Source organism: Bison bison, unplaced genomic scaffold, assembly GCF_000754665.1.
Source record: "Bison bison bison isolate TAMUID 2011002044 unplaced genomic scaffold, Bison_UMD1.0 scf7180017864146, whole genome shotgun sequence".
Lineage (NCBI taxonomy): Eukaryota > Metazoa > Chordata > Mammalia > Artiodactyla > Bovidae > Bison > Bison bison.
In genome coordinates this window covers 10180022-10197421 of record NW_011494718.1, presented here as the reverse complement: position 1 = coordinate 10197421, position 17400 = coordinate 10180022, and the positions used below count along the sequence as shown (strand labels likewise).

The window sequence follows — 17400 nt, the reverse complement described above, 5'->3', positions numbered from 1 at the left end:
TTATGTTCTATAAATATTTGGGAAAATAGTGATACCTCTGTTTATGCTACTTTTAACAACATGAGGTTTTTATTCAACACTTCTCCCTCCACTAAAAGGTAAAAATTTGCCTTTAAAAAAATTAGTTTCTGGTTATAGATATTTATAACTGAGTTTTAAGGCAGCAAAAGGGAAAGTAGCTTCAAATACAAAAAAAGAAAAAATTTTAACATGTTTAATGTACATAAGTAAATCAAATTCAGTGGGTACAGGTAGACTTGAGATGGGAGCTAGAAGTACCATTTCCAAATGCTACTTAAAGAAGCTACCCAAACCAGGAGACTTTAAAGCGTAGGAAGCAAAAAGTTTTGAATTCTGCCTTTTTTTCATGGAAACTTAAGGTAAAAAAGGAGAATGGGTAGTTGACAAAATGAAGGAAGAAAACTTCAAACTATCAACTTAAATTAAATATAATGCTGTAAATGTGGATAGAGAAACCCTGTCAGATGCTTTTGGCTTGCGCCCTGATGAAGATTTTGACAGCAGTGCACACAGAAATGATCTTGATGCACTGCCATTTCATTCTTTGCTGAATGTAGCCAATTTAAACTGCTAGAATTTCTTGACATTTCTACGCTGGCATATCTGAGTCAGCATCTTGTTGCTGCAGCAGCTTAATTAAATTTGCCAGTTGGTGCCACAAGGACAGACATGTTCTCATATTCAGAGAGACAGCTCTGAAGCAGTATTGTTAAGAGTTGCGGACACAATACTGTTAGGTTTGAATAGCTCTCAAGACATTTTCTAGTGAGAAATCAATTTTCTGTAATACATTTCTCCCAAGATCAGCAGTTAATATTCATTTTGTTAACCTAAAATATGCTTATTTTTATACAGTTATTGGAAAAACTTTAGTAGCTAAGTATGTCTTCACCTCTATTATTTTCAGAGCCAATCTAAGCATCCTTATTTTAATTTCCAGTATTCTTTTTCTGTTCACTAACCTGCTCTCTTGATTAGTTTTCCATACAGTTTAGTTCTAAAAGAGTAGTCTTGAATACTTTGCTTACTGGGGGGACTCTTAAGTCTTTTTTTTTTTTTTTCAAGAATTTTGAAATTTTTACCATATTTATTCTAGTATTTTAAAGGTGATCTAAAACACATTAGTGGTAGTTTTAGATGGGGTTTGTCTCACCCTTCATCCAGACACTGATATTGGTAATTCTCAGACTTACGAGGCTGAAACTCTCCTACTTTGCGTGACAAATGTTAATAAGAAATAAGACACCTCTTTGCTATGAATTGAAATTCATAGATATTAGTAGCCACAGACATAATACTTTAAAATAATGCCTTATATGAAATAAAAGGAAAATCATTTTTATCATGTACTATAGTAGATGCTACTGCAGTAGAAGATTTAATGAAGTAGTCAGATGCACCAGCTGACATGAGTAAAATTGGATTTAAGATAAACTATATCACAAAAAAAATCATAAGAATAAAAGTAAAATTTATTGCTGGATAAATAATAATAATACAATAATAATAACAGACCACACTTATTTGTATATGAGAAGGGAAAGTTTGAAATGACCTCTGAGTGTTGTGCAGGACACTACCACACATTATAAAAATCTAGTATTCCTGACCTCTAAATGCCTTCTATTCTTCTATTTTGGGACAACCCAGATACATGCACAGGATTTCAGAATGCTCTGAGGGTTAATACTGTTAGATTGAAAATCATTGCTCTGGATCTTTCTTTCCCTTCCCCTTTCTTCCTCTTAATCCCTGATTTCCATATCCTTAGGATTCTCCCCAGTCACCTAGTCAATATGTTCAGTTTGGAAACCCAAGGTCTCCATAGTCACATTGTATTGATGTACGTATTTACTTCTCTTTCTTCCCCATCCATTTGCCTGATCCACTTGATTATAAAATCCTAGAGAGTAGAGACTTATCGCACTCAGTGTTGGTTGTATGGTTGTATGTCTACTACCCAGCATAGGGCTGGCGTGTGGTAGTCACTCAAAATAAGTACTAATGAATGGAGGAATGAAGAATGAATCAGCAGACATTCATCCTTTCATTAGTTTCCCTTCCTTTTGGTTATTTTTGTTTAGTTTGGAACCAAATCATAGGTAGGGTACAGTTACTGTGGTGGAAATTAAAGTTGCAGAGGCTAAGAAAATGTAGTTTTGTGTGTGTAATTTAAGACTCTTATGAAAAATGTAGATTATAACACTGACTAGCAATAACAGAGACAGAATATGTACCAGGTAAGAAATTTGTGTTCATGAACCTTAACTGGGTTAATAAGGTGATTTTTTTTTTTTTTCATTGGGGGTAGCGTTTTGGAAATAAATATGGTAACAAGTTCTCTGGAGAAGGCAATGGCACCCCACTCCAGCACTCATGCCTGGAAAATCCCATGGACGTAGGAACCTGGTGGGCCGCAGTCCATGGGGTCGCTAAGAGTTGGACAAGACTGAGCGACTTCACTTTCACTTTTCACTTTCATGCATTGGAGAGGGAAATGGCAACCCACTCCAGTGTTCTTGCCTGGAGAATCCCAGGGACGGGGGAGCCTGGTGGGCTGCCGTCTATGGAGTTGCACAGAGTTGGACACGACTGAAGCAACTTAGCAGCAGCAGCAGCAGCACGCCAAGATTTCCTGTATTCATACAAGACATTTCTATCGGCTCAGCCACATGCATGAGTGATAGAGGATTATACAACTTTTTTCAAACAACTATTGCTTCCATAGAATATATCCACATAGTGTTCAGACTTTCTTTTTAATTCTTGAGATAATAAATGCAGAGGAAACCAGAAAATTTAGAATCTCAATGAATTTGTGAACTGCAAGTTTGTGACCTCATCCTATCCTGTTCCTCTTGGCTTTTGTTCACTACATTAACTGATATATCTTATTGAAGAATTTAAGTATTAAAAAGCAACTTGCATTGTAATAAAATGTAAATCCAAAATACCTGCATATGTAATTGGCAAGAGTGATTAACTAACCCCTCTTCAATAAAGGGGAGAAACTTCCAAACTGAATAACTTGTTTCAGGATATGCCTCTTCCTCTCCATCAGATAATTGAAGGTAGACTTGTGATATGATCCTATCCTACAGAATACTTAATTTATACTAAATGGCTAGATATCAAAATGCAGGTGGCAGAGTTAGATAATAATCCAGAATTTAGTCTGTTAATCACTCTATATTCTCCATGGTGATTGAGAATCATGAAGTTTCATGATAGTAATCTTCTTATGAAAAGCACATATTTGTAAACTGTATTTTTTTTTTTCCAGACGTATAGGAGAAAATTTGAATGCCTCAGCAGGTTCTGTAGAAAATGAGCCGACAGTTAATTCAGCAGCTCAAGCAAAGGAAAAAGTTAAAACCACAGTTGGAATGGTTCTTCTTCCAAAACCAAGAGTTCCTTATCCTCGTTTCTCTCGTTTCTCACAGAGAGAACAGAGAAATTATGTGGATTTATTGGTTAAATATGCAAAAGTCCCTCCAAATTCCAAAACTGTTGGAATAAATAAAAATGACTACTTGCAGTACTTGGTACGTATTCTGTTCTTCAACTTCCATAAAAAATATTTAAAAGTTAGGAAGTATTTTAAATTTGTTTTTAGGAACAATAAATATTATTAATAAAAATTAAAAATAAAAGGAATTTAATTGACAGAATATTAATGCTTTAATTCTGTTCTTTATTCTATTATAGTTAAGGCATTTTGCTCTAGTTCTGAGTATATTTCACCCTAGTTCACGTTAAGTACTAGTAGTAGAACTTTACCTTGAATCACTTTAAAATTTTTGTGTAATCATTACTTTAGTTAAGTAGTTTCCGAATTCTCAGTTATGTGTTGCTGTGTTGAACATCACTGTTGCAAACTCATTGTTCATATCTGTGATCATTTCCTTGAGATAAATTCTTAGAAATATAATTACAAGATGAAAAACTATACATGTTCTTAAGGCTTTGAGCTGCAGTTACACATGAGCAAATCGTTCTACAATAATTTTAAACCAATTTGTATGTACCACTATTGTACAAAGGTTTTTCCGGAATATCTTCACTAATACTGAACATATGGGGAAAAAATGGCAATCTCTTGCTTTATATTATAGAGGTTACTAATGAAAATAAACACTTTGCATGTGTTTATAAGCCATTTCTAATTCTTGTTTTGTAACTTGCCTATTCATATGTGTGCTTATTTTTCCATTTGAGTGTTTGTCCCTTTTTATGTTAATTCAGAACATTTTATTAATGTATTTCTGAAATTATTTAAAATTAATGTATTTCTATAATTCTGTATTAATGTAATTTCTGATTGTAGTGTTAGTCATCAGCTTTTCTCTTTTTGCACAGTTAACTGTTTTGTGATTTCTGCTTTGGATATGATAATTTAAGTTCAAATTATTAATGCGTTGATTGAGAAGTGATTGTTTTTAACCAGGCGTCTTATTCCAAGATATGTCTATTTCTTTTTTCAAAATCAGGAAATGAAAAAACATGTGAATGAAGAAGTTACAGAATTCCTAAAATTTTTGCAGAATTCTGCAAAGAAATGTGCCCAGGATTATAATATGCTTTCTGACGATGCTTGTCTTGTCACAGAGGTAAAGAAAAGTCACATTTATTTAAGCTGCCAAGTGATAGGCAATAGCAGCATTTTAAAATGTGTGATGATTTTCCAAAAGTATATATTAATGTTGTCAAATTAGAGACCAAATTGTATATAGGTCTTTTATTCATCATGTATTTAAGTGATGGAAATACTAGAAATAATAACACCTCAAAATCAGACACTACAGTATATTCATATATTTTCTTTTAATGATCTAGCTACTGTATTTGAGTTGTATTTTACTCATATGGATGATTTGATGTGATGAACTGATTTGCCTTAGGAGAGAATGGGGTTTAAGGGGTTATCTTAGTCCTTAAAAATCTGAATGATCCTTTAGAACTGAGACATAAATTTGTGTTCACTATCCTCATGGTAAACAGCCACCAGATGATAAATTTCATCAGATAATTTTTTTATTATTATATTTAAATTATTTATGCAGATATATTAGCAAAAATGAAAAAGCATGTAAATCGCTCTGCCTTGCAACCTCCCATCATTTAGTGGACATAGTAAAAATTTAGAGTTGTAGTATTCATCTAGAAATATCAACCCCAGTCTGAATTATTTTTAAGCCTTTAAAACTAGTCTCTGTACAAATCAATGTGATACACTTAATAGTATTGAAATCTACACTTAAAAATGGTTAAGATGTAGATTTTAAGGGTATTTTACCACTTTTATAAAATAAACATGTTTATTAACAAAGTACATTATTTGATAGCTAGCAATCAGCTTTAAGTCTTTTTACCCAGATTGACTTGGCAGCACATTGTCTTGTTACGTTTTATATCTCACCCCAAAGACTCACTGATATTTAACTAATTTTTTATTGTTTTCAAATTTTAATTTTATGGTATGAAATGTACCTATGGGAAAGTATTTAGAACAAATATATATAGCTTTCCAACAAATAATTATATAGTGAACACCTTTGTGACTCTTCCAAGTCAAGAAATAAAATGTTACCATTAACCTGAAAGCCCTCTGTGTATCCCTCCTAAATAGTGTTTTCCCTTGTTGAAGAAATGATCACTGTGCCAAGTGACTTCTTTGATAATTTCCATGCCTTAAAAAAAATTTTTTTTGGTCGTTCAGGCTTTCTTTTGTCTGTTTTTAAATTTTATGTGAATTATTATTTTTTAATATTTATGTATTTACTTATCTGGCTGCATTGAGTCTTAGTTGTGGCACATGGGATCTCTGTTGTGTCGTGTGGGATCTTTCATGGCAGGGCACAGACTCTCTAGTTGTGGCACATAGGCTCCAGAGTGTGCTGACCTCTCTACTTGTGGCATGTAGGCTTGGTTTCTCCATGGCCTGTAGGGTCTTAGTTCTCTGACTAGCGATCAAACTCACATACCCTGCGTTGCAAGGTGTTTTCTTAACCAGTGGACCACCTGGGGAGTCCCCCCTTTTGTACTGTGTGAACAAAATTCTTGCTTTACTCAATAGTATGTTAGTGAGTTTCACATATATATATGTGTGTAGTTGTATTTCATTCATTTTCATTTCTGTACATTTACGAATGCACATAAATAGTATATTCTGTTGATCAACATTTGGGCTGTTTGTACAGAGAATAGACTTACAGACTTGGGGAGAAGGGAGGAGAGGGTGAGATGTATGGAAAGAGTAACATGGAAACTTACATTACCATATGTAAAATAGATAGCCAATAGGAATTTGCTCTATGGCTCAGGAAACTCAAACAGGGACTCTGTATCAACCTAGATGGGTGGGATAGGGAGGGAGATAGGAGGGAGGCTCAAAAGGCAGGGGATATATGTATACCTATGGCTGATTCATGTTGAGGTTTGCCAGAAAACAACAAAATTCTGTAAAGCAATTTTCCTTCAATTAAAAAATAAATAAATTTTTAAAAATTGGGACTGTTTCTAGATTTGAGCTATTCAAGACAGTGCCCCTGTGAAAATTGTCATACATGTCTCTTCGCACATGTGCACACATTTCTACTGGATATGTGATTAGGAATGAAATTGTGGGTATAGAATAGGCACATCTTCAACTTCAATAGATAATGTTAGACTGTTTTCCAAACTGGTTACGCTACTTTACATTCTACCTATCAGGTTTTGAGAAGTTTTCACTCCACATTCTCAAGAAATTGATACTTAGTCATGTTAGTTTTAATCAAGCTAGAGGATAGAGTGCTCTATACAAAAGACTGTATATCTTTTCACGTGTCTTTTGGTCATTTCTTATGAATTGATTGTTCAGGTTTTTCCCTTTATTCTATTGTATTTTCCCTTTTTGTTACTAATCTGTGGGAGTTTTTTGAATATTGTAAATACGGAAGTTTTATGGCTTGAATAGTAGTCCCTCCTTCAACTCAGTTTCACTTTCCTCAGTTTCAGTTATCCATGAGTGGAAAATTGCAGAAATAATTCATCACATATCATTTTGAGTAGCATGATGAACTCTCAGCATCCTGCTTCAGCCCACCTGGAATGTGAATCATCCTTTTGTCTAGCATCTCCCACCCATGAGTCTCTTAGTAACCACCTCGGTTATCAGATGACCGTTGAGGTAACACAGTGCTTGTGTTCAAGTCACCCTTACTTTGCTTGATAATAGCCCAGTAATGCCACTGTAGTGACGCTGGCAATTTGGGTATGTCATAAAGAAGCCACAGAGTGTTTCCTTTAAGTAAAAAGGCGAAAGTTCTCAATTTAGTAAGGAAAGAACAAAAATCATATGCTGAAGTTGCTAAAATTTACATCAGAAACAAATCTTCTATCCATGAAATTATAATGAAGGAAAAAGAAATTTGTGTTTTGTTGCCCCACCTCAAACTGCCAAAGTTACAGCTGCAGTGCTTAGTTAAGACTGAAGAGACCTTGATTTTGTAAGATATTTTGAGGGCAGAGGCCACATGCATATAACTTATTACAATATCACTATAATTCTGTTTTTATTGTTTTTAGTCTCTTACTGTGCCTAATTTTTAAATTTATCATAGATATATATGGATAGGAAATAATATTTGGTTTTACCCATGATTTCAGACATCCACTGAGGGTCTTAGAGTATATCCCCCTTGGATAAAGGAAACTACTGTATACATTGGATGTTTTTTCCTTTACCTGATAAAACAGTTTCTTTTAATCTACCAGTTACCCCCCATATTTTTTTTTTCCCTTTAGCTATCTTATCAAGAACCTGGATCATTTGACCTGTAGACTTTCCTATAGTCTAGATTTTGATAATTACATATTCATAATAATCCTCAACATGTTCCTCTTTGCTCTGTATTTCTTAGAAATTGTCAACTGGATCCAAAACTTGATCAGAATTATAGTCTTGCCAAAGGGATTGAACATATTTAGATGGTGGTGTATTCTTTAATCAGTTGACATATAATGTCTGATTTTGAGATGTTAGGAGCTATTGATGTTTAATGCCTGGATTCATTGATTCACTTGGTCTGCAAAATTATAAGATTCTATTTGCATCATTTATTTTTATTTGTTAGTTGGAATAATTTTATGAAGATATTTTTCCTCATCTGTTTGGCTTCCCTTTTCATGTAGAAGAAAAACTGCTAGATTCTTTATCAGTTTTCAAAAACATAATTGGCTCCTTCTTACTTTACAATGGTGATCACTGTTTTTTTAAAAATATTATTAAATCATGAAGATAAGTATATTTGATGGGTTTTAGTCCACTACAATTATCCTTTTTGAAACTCAGATAATACCAGCTTTGAACAGTGATGGGTTCTTCATACTGGCTTCGAGTCATTCTAGAAGTCTTTGAAGCTTGTTTTGTACAATACCTAACTGAGCCCTGGAATCAGGAAGCTCCTAGAGCCTTAGTTTCTAGTGGTATTTCAAGACTACAGTCTGGGCACTGGGGATGCTCACTGCACCTACGTTGATCAGTGCTTCTGAGAATATTTCAGTTTATGGAGCTAGAAAAAGTATATTTTAAAGAAAAAAATGGACTTACCTGGTGGTCCACTTACTAAGATTCCATGCTCCCAATGCAGGGGGCCTGGGTTAAATCCCTAATGAGGGAACTATATCCCCCATGCCACAACTAAGACCCAGCATAGCCAAATAAATAAAAGTTTTTAAAACTTTTTATTTTGTATTGATTTATAGCCCATTAACAATGTCGTGAAGTCTCAGGTGAAGAGCGAAGGGACTCAGCCATCCATGTACATGTATCCATTCTCCCCCAAACTCCTCTCTCATCCAGGCTGCCACCTAACGTTGAGCAGAGTTCCATGTGCATGTTCTTGTTGCTTATCCATTTTAAATATATCAGTGTGTACAGGACCATACCGAACTACCTAACTGACCCCTATCCCTTTCAAACAGTGTATTTTCTCTGGATATATGCCCAGGAATGTGATTGTAGGGTCATATGATAATCCTGTCTCTTTTTTAAACCAACCTGCATTATTATTTTATGTGGGCAATATTTGTCTTCATTTAACTACAAATTTGGACCTTTTTTTTGCCTTTCCCTCTCCTTTTTTCAAATATACATTCTGAGATCCTCTTCATTATTCCTAAAATGCTTTATGTTCTAGATGTTCCTTTCGTGAAAATCTCCTGGTGGTGAACCATCTTCTTTTTTATTTACCTGGAAATATTTTTACTTTGTTCTCATTTTAATAAGATAGCTTTAGTCCATACATGGTTCTAAGTTGACAGTTTGTTTTATTTCTCAGTGTTTGATGATATAATTCTCCTGTTTCTGGCTCATGTATTATTGAAAAATGTATTGTTTAATTGTCAATTTCTTTTACGGAATTTGTCTTTTCTCTCTGATTGCTTTTTATTTTTGATATATTACAGTGTCATTACAATGTACTTTATAAAAAGAAAATTCTACTTGGTTCATTGTGTCTCTTTATCTGTATATTTAAATTCATAATCAATTCTTTAAAATTCTCAGCCATTTTCTTTTTTTTTTTAAACTTTACAATATTGTATTGGTTTTGCCATACATCAACATGAATCCACCATGGGTATACACGTGTTCCCCATCCTGAACTCCCCTCCCACCTCCTTCAGCCATTTTCAATTAATTGCTTCTTTTTCATTTTCTCAAGTCTTTTTTTGGGATTCCCAAACTTATTAGGTTTCAGTCTGTCTTATATTTCTCTTTTTTTGGTGTGGTAAAATATATAGCAAAATTTACCATTTTGACCATTTTTAAGGATTGTTCAGTAGCATTAAATACTTGAACACTGTTGTGAATAGATTTTCATCATTTATTCCCAAACTATTCCATCTTCTCAAACTGAAACTATATTCATTAAATAACTCATCATTTGCCCTCCACAGTCCCTTACAACCACCATTCTACTTTTTATTTCTATGAATTTAACTTCACTAGGTACCTTATAAAAGTGGGTCATTACAGTGTTTGTCCTTTTGTGATTGGTTTATTTTACTTAGCATAATGCCTTCAGAATTCAACCATGTTGTAGCTTGTGTCAGAATTTCCTTACCTTTTTTAAAAAATTCATTTTAATTATGGTAAAATACATATAACATTAAATTTACTGGCTTAATCATTTTTTAAATGTGCAGTTCTATAGTATTAACTACATTCATATTTTTGTATAGCCAATCTCCAGAACTCTTTTCATCCTGTAAAACTGAGACTATCCCTGTCTCTGAACTGTTTCTATTCACAACACTTCTGAAAGCATTTATGTGGGATTTTTCCCTCATACCAATCGATTCTCCAACTCTTGAGACACTGAGCCTAGAGTTTCCATGACTCACCCCTGCCTTGAGTTCATTAATTAGGTAGAATGGCTTAGAGAACACAGGAAAGTATTTTACCTGCTATTTCCAGTTTAATATAAAGAATACAACTGAGGAACAGCCAAATGGAAGAGAAAGATGCATAACGCAAGTTGTGAGGGAAGAGGCACGGAGCTTCCATGCCCTTTCCAAGCACACTACCCTCCCAAACCTCCGTGTCTTCAACCCAGAAGCTCTCTGGATCCCATTCTTGAGATTGTTGAGGGGGGCTTCTGTGGGGATTACTTAGTGGTATGCTTGATCAAATCGTTGGCTACTTGTGACTAGCTGCCTATGGGCCTTTTGTCATCTTATTAGCATAAAGAAGACATTCTTATCACTTAGGAGATTCCAAGAGCTTTAGGAGCTATGTGTCAGGAATAAGGAACAAACACAAACTAGTTCTTACTGTATCACATACCATTTATTTTCTGTCTCTAAATTTGTCTGCTGTTTAGTTCAGTCACTCAGTCATGTCCGACTCTTTGCAACCCCATGAATCCCAGCACGCCAGGCCTCCCTGTCCATCACCAACTCCCGGAGTTCACTCAAACGTCCATCAAGTCAGTGATGCCATCCAGCCATCTCATCCTCTGTCATCCCCTTCTCCTCCTGCCCCCAATCCCTCCCAGCATCAGAGTCTTTTCCAGTGAGTCAACTCTTTGCATGAGGTGGCCAAAGTAGATACCCCCATATAAATGGAATCATATAGTATTTGTCTTTTTGTGATTGACTTACTTTACTTACCATAATGTCCTCAAGATTCATCCAGCTGTAGTGTGTGGCAGAACTTCCTTTCTAAGGGTGAATATTCCATTGTATGTATATGGACATTTTGTTTATCCATTGATGGACACTTGATTTGCTTCTGTTTTGAATAATGCTGCTGTGAATGTGGGTATATAGATATCTATTAAGATCTCTGCTTCTCAAGCATTAAATGTAGCACTCTGATGTTCATCTCCCTACCTAATCTTAGAACTAGTTGAGACATTTGCTCTCAAGCCACTTCATGTGTTTCTTACTGCTCACTGCTCCTGTTTTTCCTCATTATAGGTATTTGGAGTTTATTTAGTTATGATTCTTGGAGATTCTTCTCGCTTTTACCAAGCCCAGCAATGCATGAAAATTGCTAGTTGTAACCTAGCCAGCATCTGTGTTATTTGGATAGGAGTGCTGTTCAAGATACTACTTTAGCATATTGCCAGAAGTAGTGTCTGTTAAATGTTAAGCTTGAAACATGTATGAAAATGTATTTTCTCTTTCTGGACCATAATCATTTTCATCTTTCTTCGTAATGATGTGTACATGTATATGTTTTTGGTGTTTTTAATTTTCAGGATACTTTGAGTGTTAAATAATGTTCGTGGGTGGGTGATGGGGATCAGCCTGAATCTCTTAACCTCATTTGTTCACTTAGTTGTTTTTCCAACGTAAGTAAATTATTAAGTAAAATTTTTAAATTAAATATTTTAAATAACATCTTTTAGTTACTTAATACCTACCAGCTGTGAAATACCTTTAATACTATATAATATATCTGTTCAGTTCAGTCACTCAGCCGTGTCTGACTCTTTGCGACCCCATTAATCACAAAATACCAGGCCTCCCTGTCCATCACCAACTCCTGGAGTCCACCCAAACCCATGTCCATTGAGTCAGTGATGCCATCCAACTATCTCATCCTCTGTCGTTCCCTTCTCCTCCTGCCCTCAATCTTTCCCAGCATCAGGGTCTTTTCAAATGAGTCAGCTCTTCGCATCAGGTGGCCAAAGTATTGGAGTTTCAGCTTCAACATCAGTCCTTCCAATGAATACCCAGGACTGATCTCCTTTAGGATGGACTGGTTGGATCTCCTTATATGTAGTTCAAGGGCCTCTCAAGAGTCTTCTTCAACACCACAGTTCAAAAGCATCAATTCTGCGCTCAGCTTTCTTTATAGTCCAACTCTCACATCCATATGTGACCACTGGAGAAACCATAGCCTTGACTAGAGGGACCTTTGTTGACAAAGTATTGTCTTTGCTTTTTAATATGCTGTCTAGGTTGGTCATAGCTTTTCTTCCAAGGAGTAACTTTCCTTCCTTTTAATTTCATGGCTGCAATCACCATCTGCAGTGATTTTTGGAGCCCAGAAAATAAAGTGAGCCACTGTTTCCACTGTTTCCCCATCTATTTGCCATGAAATGATGGGACCGGATGCCGTGATCTTACTTTTCTGAATGTTGAGCTTTAAGCCAACTTTTTCACTCTCCTCTTTCACTTTCATCAAGAGGCTCTTTAGTTCTTTTTCTTCACTTTCTGCCATAAGCGTGGTGTCATCTGCATATCTGAGGTTATTGATATTTCTCCCGGCAATCTTGATTCCAGCCCCTGAGTATAGGTATAAAACTGTCATAGATTTACACTGAATTTTTCTTTTGCCATGATTACTGAGTAAACTTACTTAAAGACTGTGACACTCAACAGAGTTTTACCAAGAAACATGTTCAGATAAATATCTAAACAGATTCTCCATATTATCCTACGTATGCCTTAACTGCAAGTAATATGTGTGTGTATGTGTGTGTTAATTGCTCAGTCACATCCAACTCTTGCTACCCCATGGACCGGAGCCTGTCCGGCTCCTCTGTCCCTGGAATTTTCCAGGCAGAAATACTGGAGTGGGTAGCCATTCCCTTCTTCAGGAGATCTTCCCAACCCAGGGCTCAAAGCCATGTCTTCTGCGTTGTAGGCATATTCTTTACCATCTGAGCCACCGGTGAAGCCCAATTGCAAATAATATCCTGAATTAAATATCAGAGTCATTATTAAAAAGCATAGAATTAAGGAGAAAACTGTGAAAGATAGCAGGGAGAGAAGATTAAAGAAGAGGAGAAGATGATATGAAATTATATTTGAAAAGGTATTAGAGTAATGATACTGATTTGTAATGACACATTTTATAAATGTCTGAAGGGAAAGGGGATATAAAATATAAAAGTATACTTATTGCTGAAAGCTTTTGTGATACTCTATATTCTAAAAGGTTCAGATTAAAGTTTATTGAGAGATGAAGAAAAAACACATCCATTTGGTCCTCCATGTCTGCCAGTTCTGTGTCAGTCAATATGGATGGCTGATGGTACTATATACCATTTTATGTGAGCCATTTGAGCATCCTCAGATTTTGGTGTCCATGGAAGATTCCAGAGATACCGAGAGACAATTGTATCTTAGATGATAATGTAGTGTGTATGGTTTTACATTATTAACTCCCCTACCCCCTCCAAAATTGCTGTGCTTCTTTGAGTTATTTACGTGTCATCACAAGTGGAATATATTCTGTTTGGGTGAAACAGTAAATTTTCCTTCCTCATTACATTTCCTTGTAAGTCATTAATATTTTGAGAACATTTTAGAGAGAAGAAAATACAAATTAGTTATAACCTTCCTCATTTAGTTTTTAGATTGAAGATTAGAATAACCTATAAGATAACTACTTCATTAATTCATTGTGCTTGGGAATATTTTTAGGGTATTAAACTTATTTCTAATCATTCATGTAGCTGATTTTATTGCCACAAAGTGTGTTAAAATTTTCACATGTCTGTATTTCTTTGACAGTTTCTTAAGTAGCATAGAAAATATGTCTTCTCTAACTTTAAATTCTAGGGCTTCCTTGGTAGCTCAGTTGTTAAAGAATATGCCTACAATGCCGGAGACCCCGGTTCAATTCCTGGGTTGGGAAAATCCACTGAAGAAGGGATAGGCTACCCACTCCAATATTCTTGAGCTTCTCTTGTGGCTCAGCTGGTAAAGAATCTACCTGCAGTGCAAGAGACCTGGGTTCGATCTCTGGGTTGGGAAGATCCCCTGGAGAAGGGAAAAGCTACCCACTCCAGTATTCTGGCCTGGAGAATTCTAATACAATTGCTACTTTTAGGATTATTAAACATCATTTTTTTAAAGAAATTAAGCTAAAAAGAATTGTTATGAAAAATAAGAGTTTGAATCAAATAAAGAATATACAGTATGCCTGAGTTATTAGAAGTTCAGTTAATGAATGAGGCTCATACTTGAAATAAACAATTATATAATCATATGTAACTAAATTATTTTTGTTGCATTGTTAGAGAAGTACAGTAAAAATGAATTTCTCTTAATTTTTAATGTTTAGCAAATTTTAAAAGCTTGTATTGAACAAGTGAAAAAGTATCCAGAATTCTATACTCTCCATGAGGTCACCAGCTTAATGGGATTCTTCCCATTCAGAATAGAGATGGGATTCAAGTTAGAAAAAACTCTTCTCGCATTGGTAAGTTTTGCCATATGAAAATAAAAATAAACATATTTTTGTCTGAAATATTTATATTTCACATAGAAACATAATTTAAATATATTTCAGTATTTATGCTTAAATTTTGAGCAGTAGCAAGATGTAATTTTTAAAATATGTGATACATATGTGTCTCCTTTTATTGCATGGCTACAAGTATTTGATGTTTTAAAAATTATTACTACCAACTTTATTTCTTGATTTTCTTAGTTTCTACCTTTTTTAACGTTCCTGAATACAAGCAAAAAGCCTCTTTAAAGGATTTTACTCACAATCATATTGGAAGTATGTGTGTGGAGAAGATATCTTCTCTTACACCAGGTTTTGACTTGTACTGAATAAAATGAGAGGTTAGAATTTAAAGTGACAGAGAAAATTCCATGGCATCCTTATCTTGGATCCTTTTTTTAAAACACATATATGGTGATTGTCAAGTAAAAACATGAAAGTCTTGTCTTAAGAAGGCTCTAAATTTGATAATTTGCATTTAGTAGAATGAAGAATTTTAAGTTTAATGAAACAATACTTCAGGAAAAAAAATACATCAAGATTTTTCTATAAAACATTCATTTTTTTCTTATTTAGGGAAGTGTAAAATATGTGAAAACAGTATTTCCCTCAATGCCTGCAAAGTTGCAGCTGTCAAAAGACACCATACCAGCCATTGAAACACCAGAACAAATAGCTGCAGCTATGCATTATGTAAGTAGTAAGATGGTTTGGGATCTTCCTTAAAACTTTATGAGGTAATCTTTTTTACCTCATAAAGTACATGTAAACTGATTGTTCTAAAGTATCCTTTCTTAATTTCTCCCTTCTTCCCATTACTTAGTCAAAGTTTCCAAAAGTATAATCAAGTAACAAGTCTTACGTTGTTTTTCAGGACATTAGTGAAGACCCAAATGCAGAGAAGCTTGTTGCAAGATACCACCCTCAGATAGCTTTAACTAGTCAGTCATTATTTACCTTATTAAATAATCACGGACCAAGCTACAAGGAACAGTGGGAAATTCCAGTGTGTATTCAAGTAATACCTGTTGCAGGTGTGTGATTTGCCACATCAAGTAATGCTTTCAAAAGAGGAGTTCAAACAGTTGTTTTTAAGCTCTCTAAATACAGGTGGTCATTTGTCAAATACAAAAAGCTTAAGTTTTGATTTAAGGTTGATATAAATTTGACAATTATGTTCAGGAGAACTTTTTATTACATAGTGCTGCTCTAGAATTGACTCTCATAAGTGAGTTATTAGATCTCTAGGACCTGTATGCATGCTAGGTTTGTGAGAAGTAGAGAAAAAAATTATAGTTTAGGGTGGCCAGAAACATATGAAATGGGAAAGGTTCTTCTGTCTTTCACTGAAATGAAAGGAATGTAATATTTTATTAGACAGCCTCAAATGGATTGGTTTCTAGGGCTTGTTTACTTACCTATTATTGGAATTCAGATTTAAAGTAAGTCTATACTTATAAACATAGTCTCTCTCTTGATGGTAAAATTAATATTTACACATGAATTCTGTATAAAATATTTTTTCCTTTCTGTTTTTGTTCATATGTAATAGATTTTTGTATCTTCTAGAATTAATATTCTTATATGTAATAGCACAGTTCTAGTAAATGAAGGACTATGTCTAAAAATAAAACTACAAGTTAGGGTTAAATATGAAATATTCTCTGGTAACCATTTTATCACTTTTTGAAAGTATAACTCAAGAGTAACTGAGTAATAATGACAGTAAAAGCATAATATTAATAATAACAGAAAATCCTCTAAAAACTTGTTAGAAACAGAACATATTTTTTTGCCAGTAAGAATTTCTTGCCTTTACATCTCTAAGAGTCTTTGAATTTCTTCATGTTCAAGGCACATGTATGGGACATGTGCTTCCACTTTCCTATCCTGTGTCTCTCTGTTTAGTAATTCTTCTGTTGTACATCCTATATTGTTTTATTTTTTATGACTACTACAAATTAATCACTCCTATTCTTTTTCTGTTTTAAGGTTCAAAACCAATTAAAGTAATTTATATTAATTCACCACTTCCCCAAAAGAAAATGACAATGAGAGAGAGAAATCAAATCTTCCATGAAGTTCCTTTAAAATTCATGATGTCCAAAAATACATCTGTTCCAGTGTCTGCAGTATTTATGGACAAACCAGAAGAATATATATCTGAAATGGATGTATGTAACACTTTATTTTTTTTTCCTTAAGAGAATGTACTTGTTTATCCTTTTAAAGTGTAATGTTTTACTACAAGTCTCTAAATCTGGTAATTAAAAATATAAACGTTAGATTAAAAGTTAAAGTTGAACCCCTGGTGGATCTAGACTTTAGACAGCTATTTAACCTCCTTCAGCCTCAGTTTTCTTCTATTATGGAAGAAGGATGATAAAAATTACTGCTTCATAAAATTACTGTCAGGATTAAATTTGATATTTATACATAAAATGTTGAGCACAGCCTTTAGTAGTATTTATATACTAAGAACTCAGTAATGGCGGTCAGTGTGGTAATGGTTTTATTTAATTGGTTTCATTAGTATTCAATAGTTTTTAGGTATGAAAAGGATCAGATGAGTTTGATTGATGCAGAAAGTATTTAGCAGAATTGTTAATCCTTATTAGTATATACTTATTATCTATGTGACC

General features: G+C 34.3%; 1 protein-coding gene across 4 annotated transcripts in view; it reads left to right on the top strand.

Moving 5' to 3' along the window:
* ICE2 (interactor of little elongation complex ELL subunit 2) overlaps window positions 1-17400 on the top strand; it is a 66303-nt gene that overhangs the window by 7207 nt on the left and 41696 nt on the right. For 2 of the 4 annotated variants that reach the window (XM_010840776.1, XM_010840777.1), the window contains exons 4-9: window positions 3305-3566; window positions 4512-4631; window positions 14591-14728; window positions 15335-15451; window positions 15633-15792; window positions 16751-16932. In XM_010840776.1, coding sequence (XP_010839078.1) covers window positions 3305-3566; window positions 4512-4631; window positions 14591-14728; window positions 15335-15451; window positions 15633-15792; window positions 16751-16932 — 979 coding nt within the window. Of the gene's footprint in view, window positions 1-3304; window positions 3567-4511; window positions 4632-6527; window positions 7193-14590; window positions 14729-15334; window positions 15452-15632; window positions 15793-16750; window positions 16933-17400 lie in introns of those variants that run through there. The other 2 variants (XM_010840778.1, XM_010840779.1) reach the window with 2 other exon arrangements.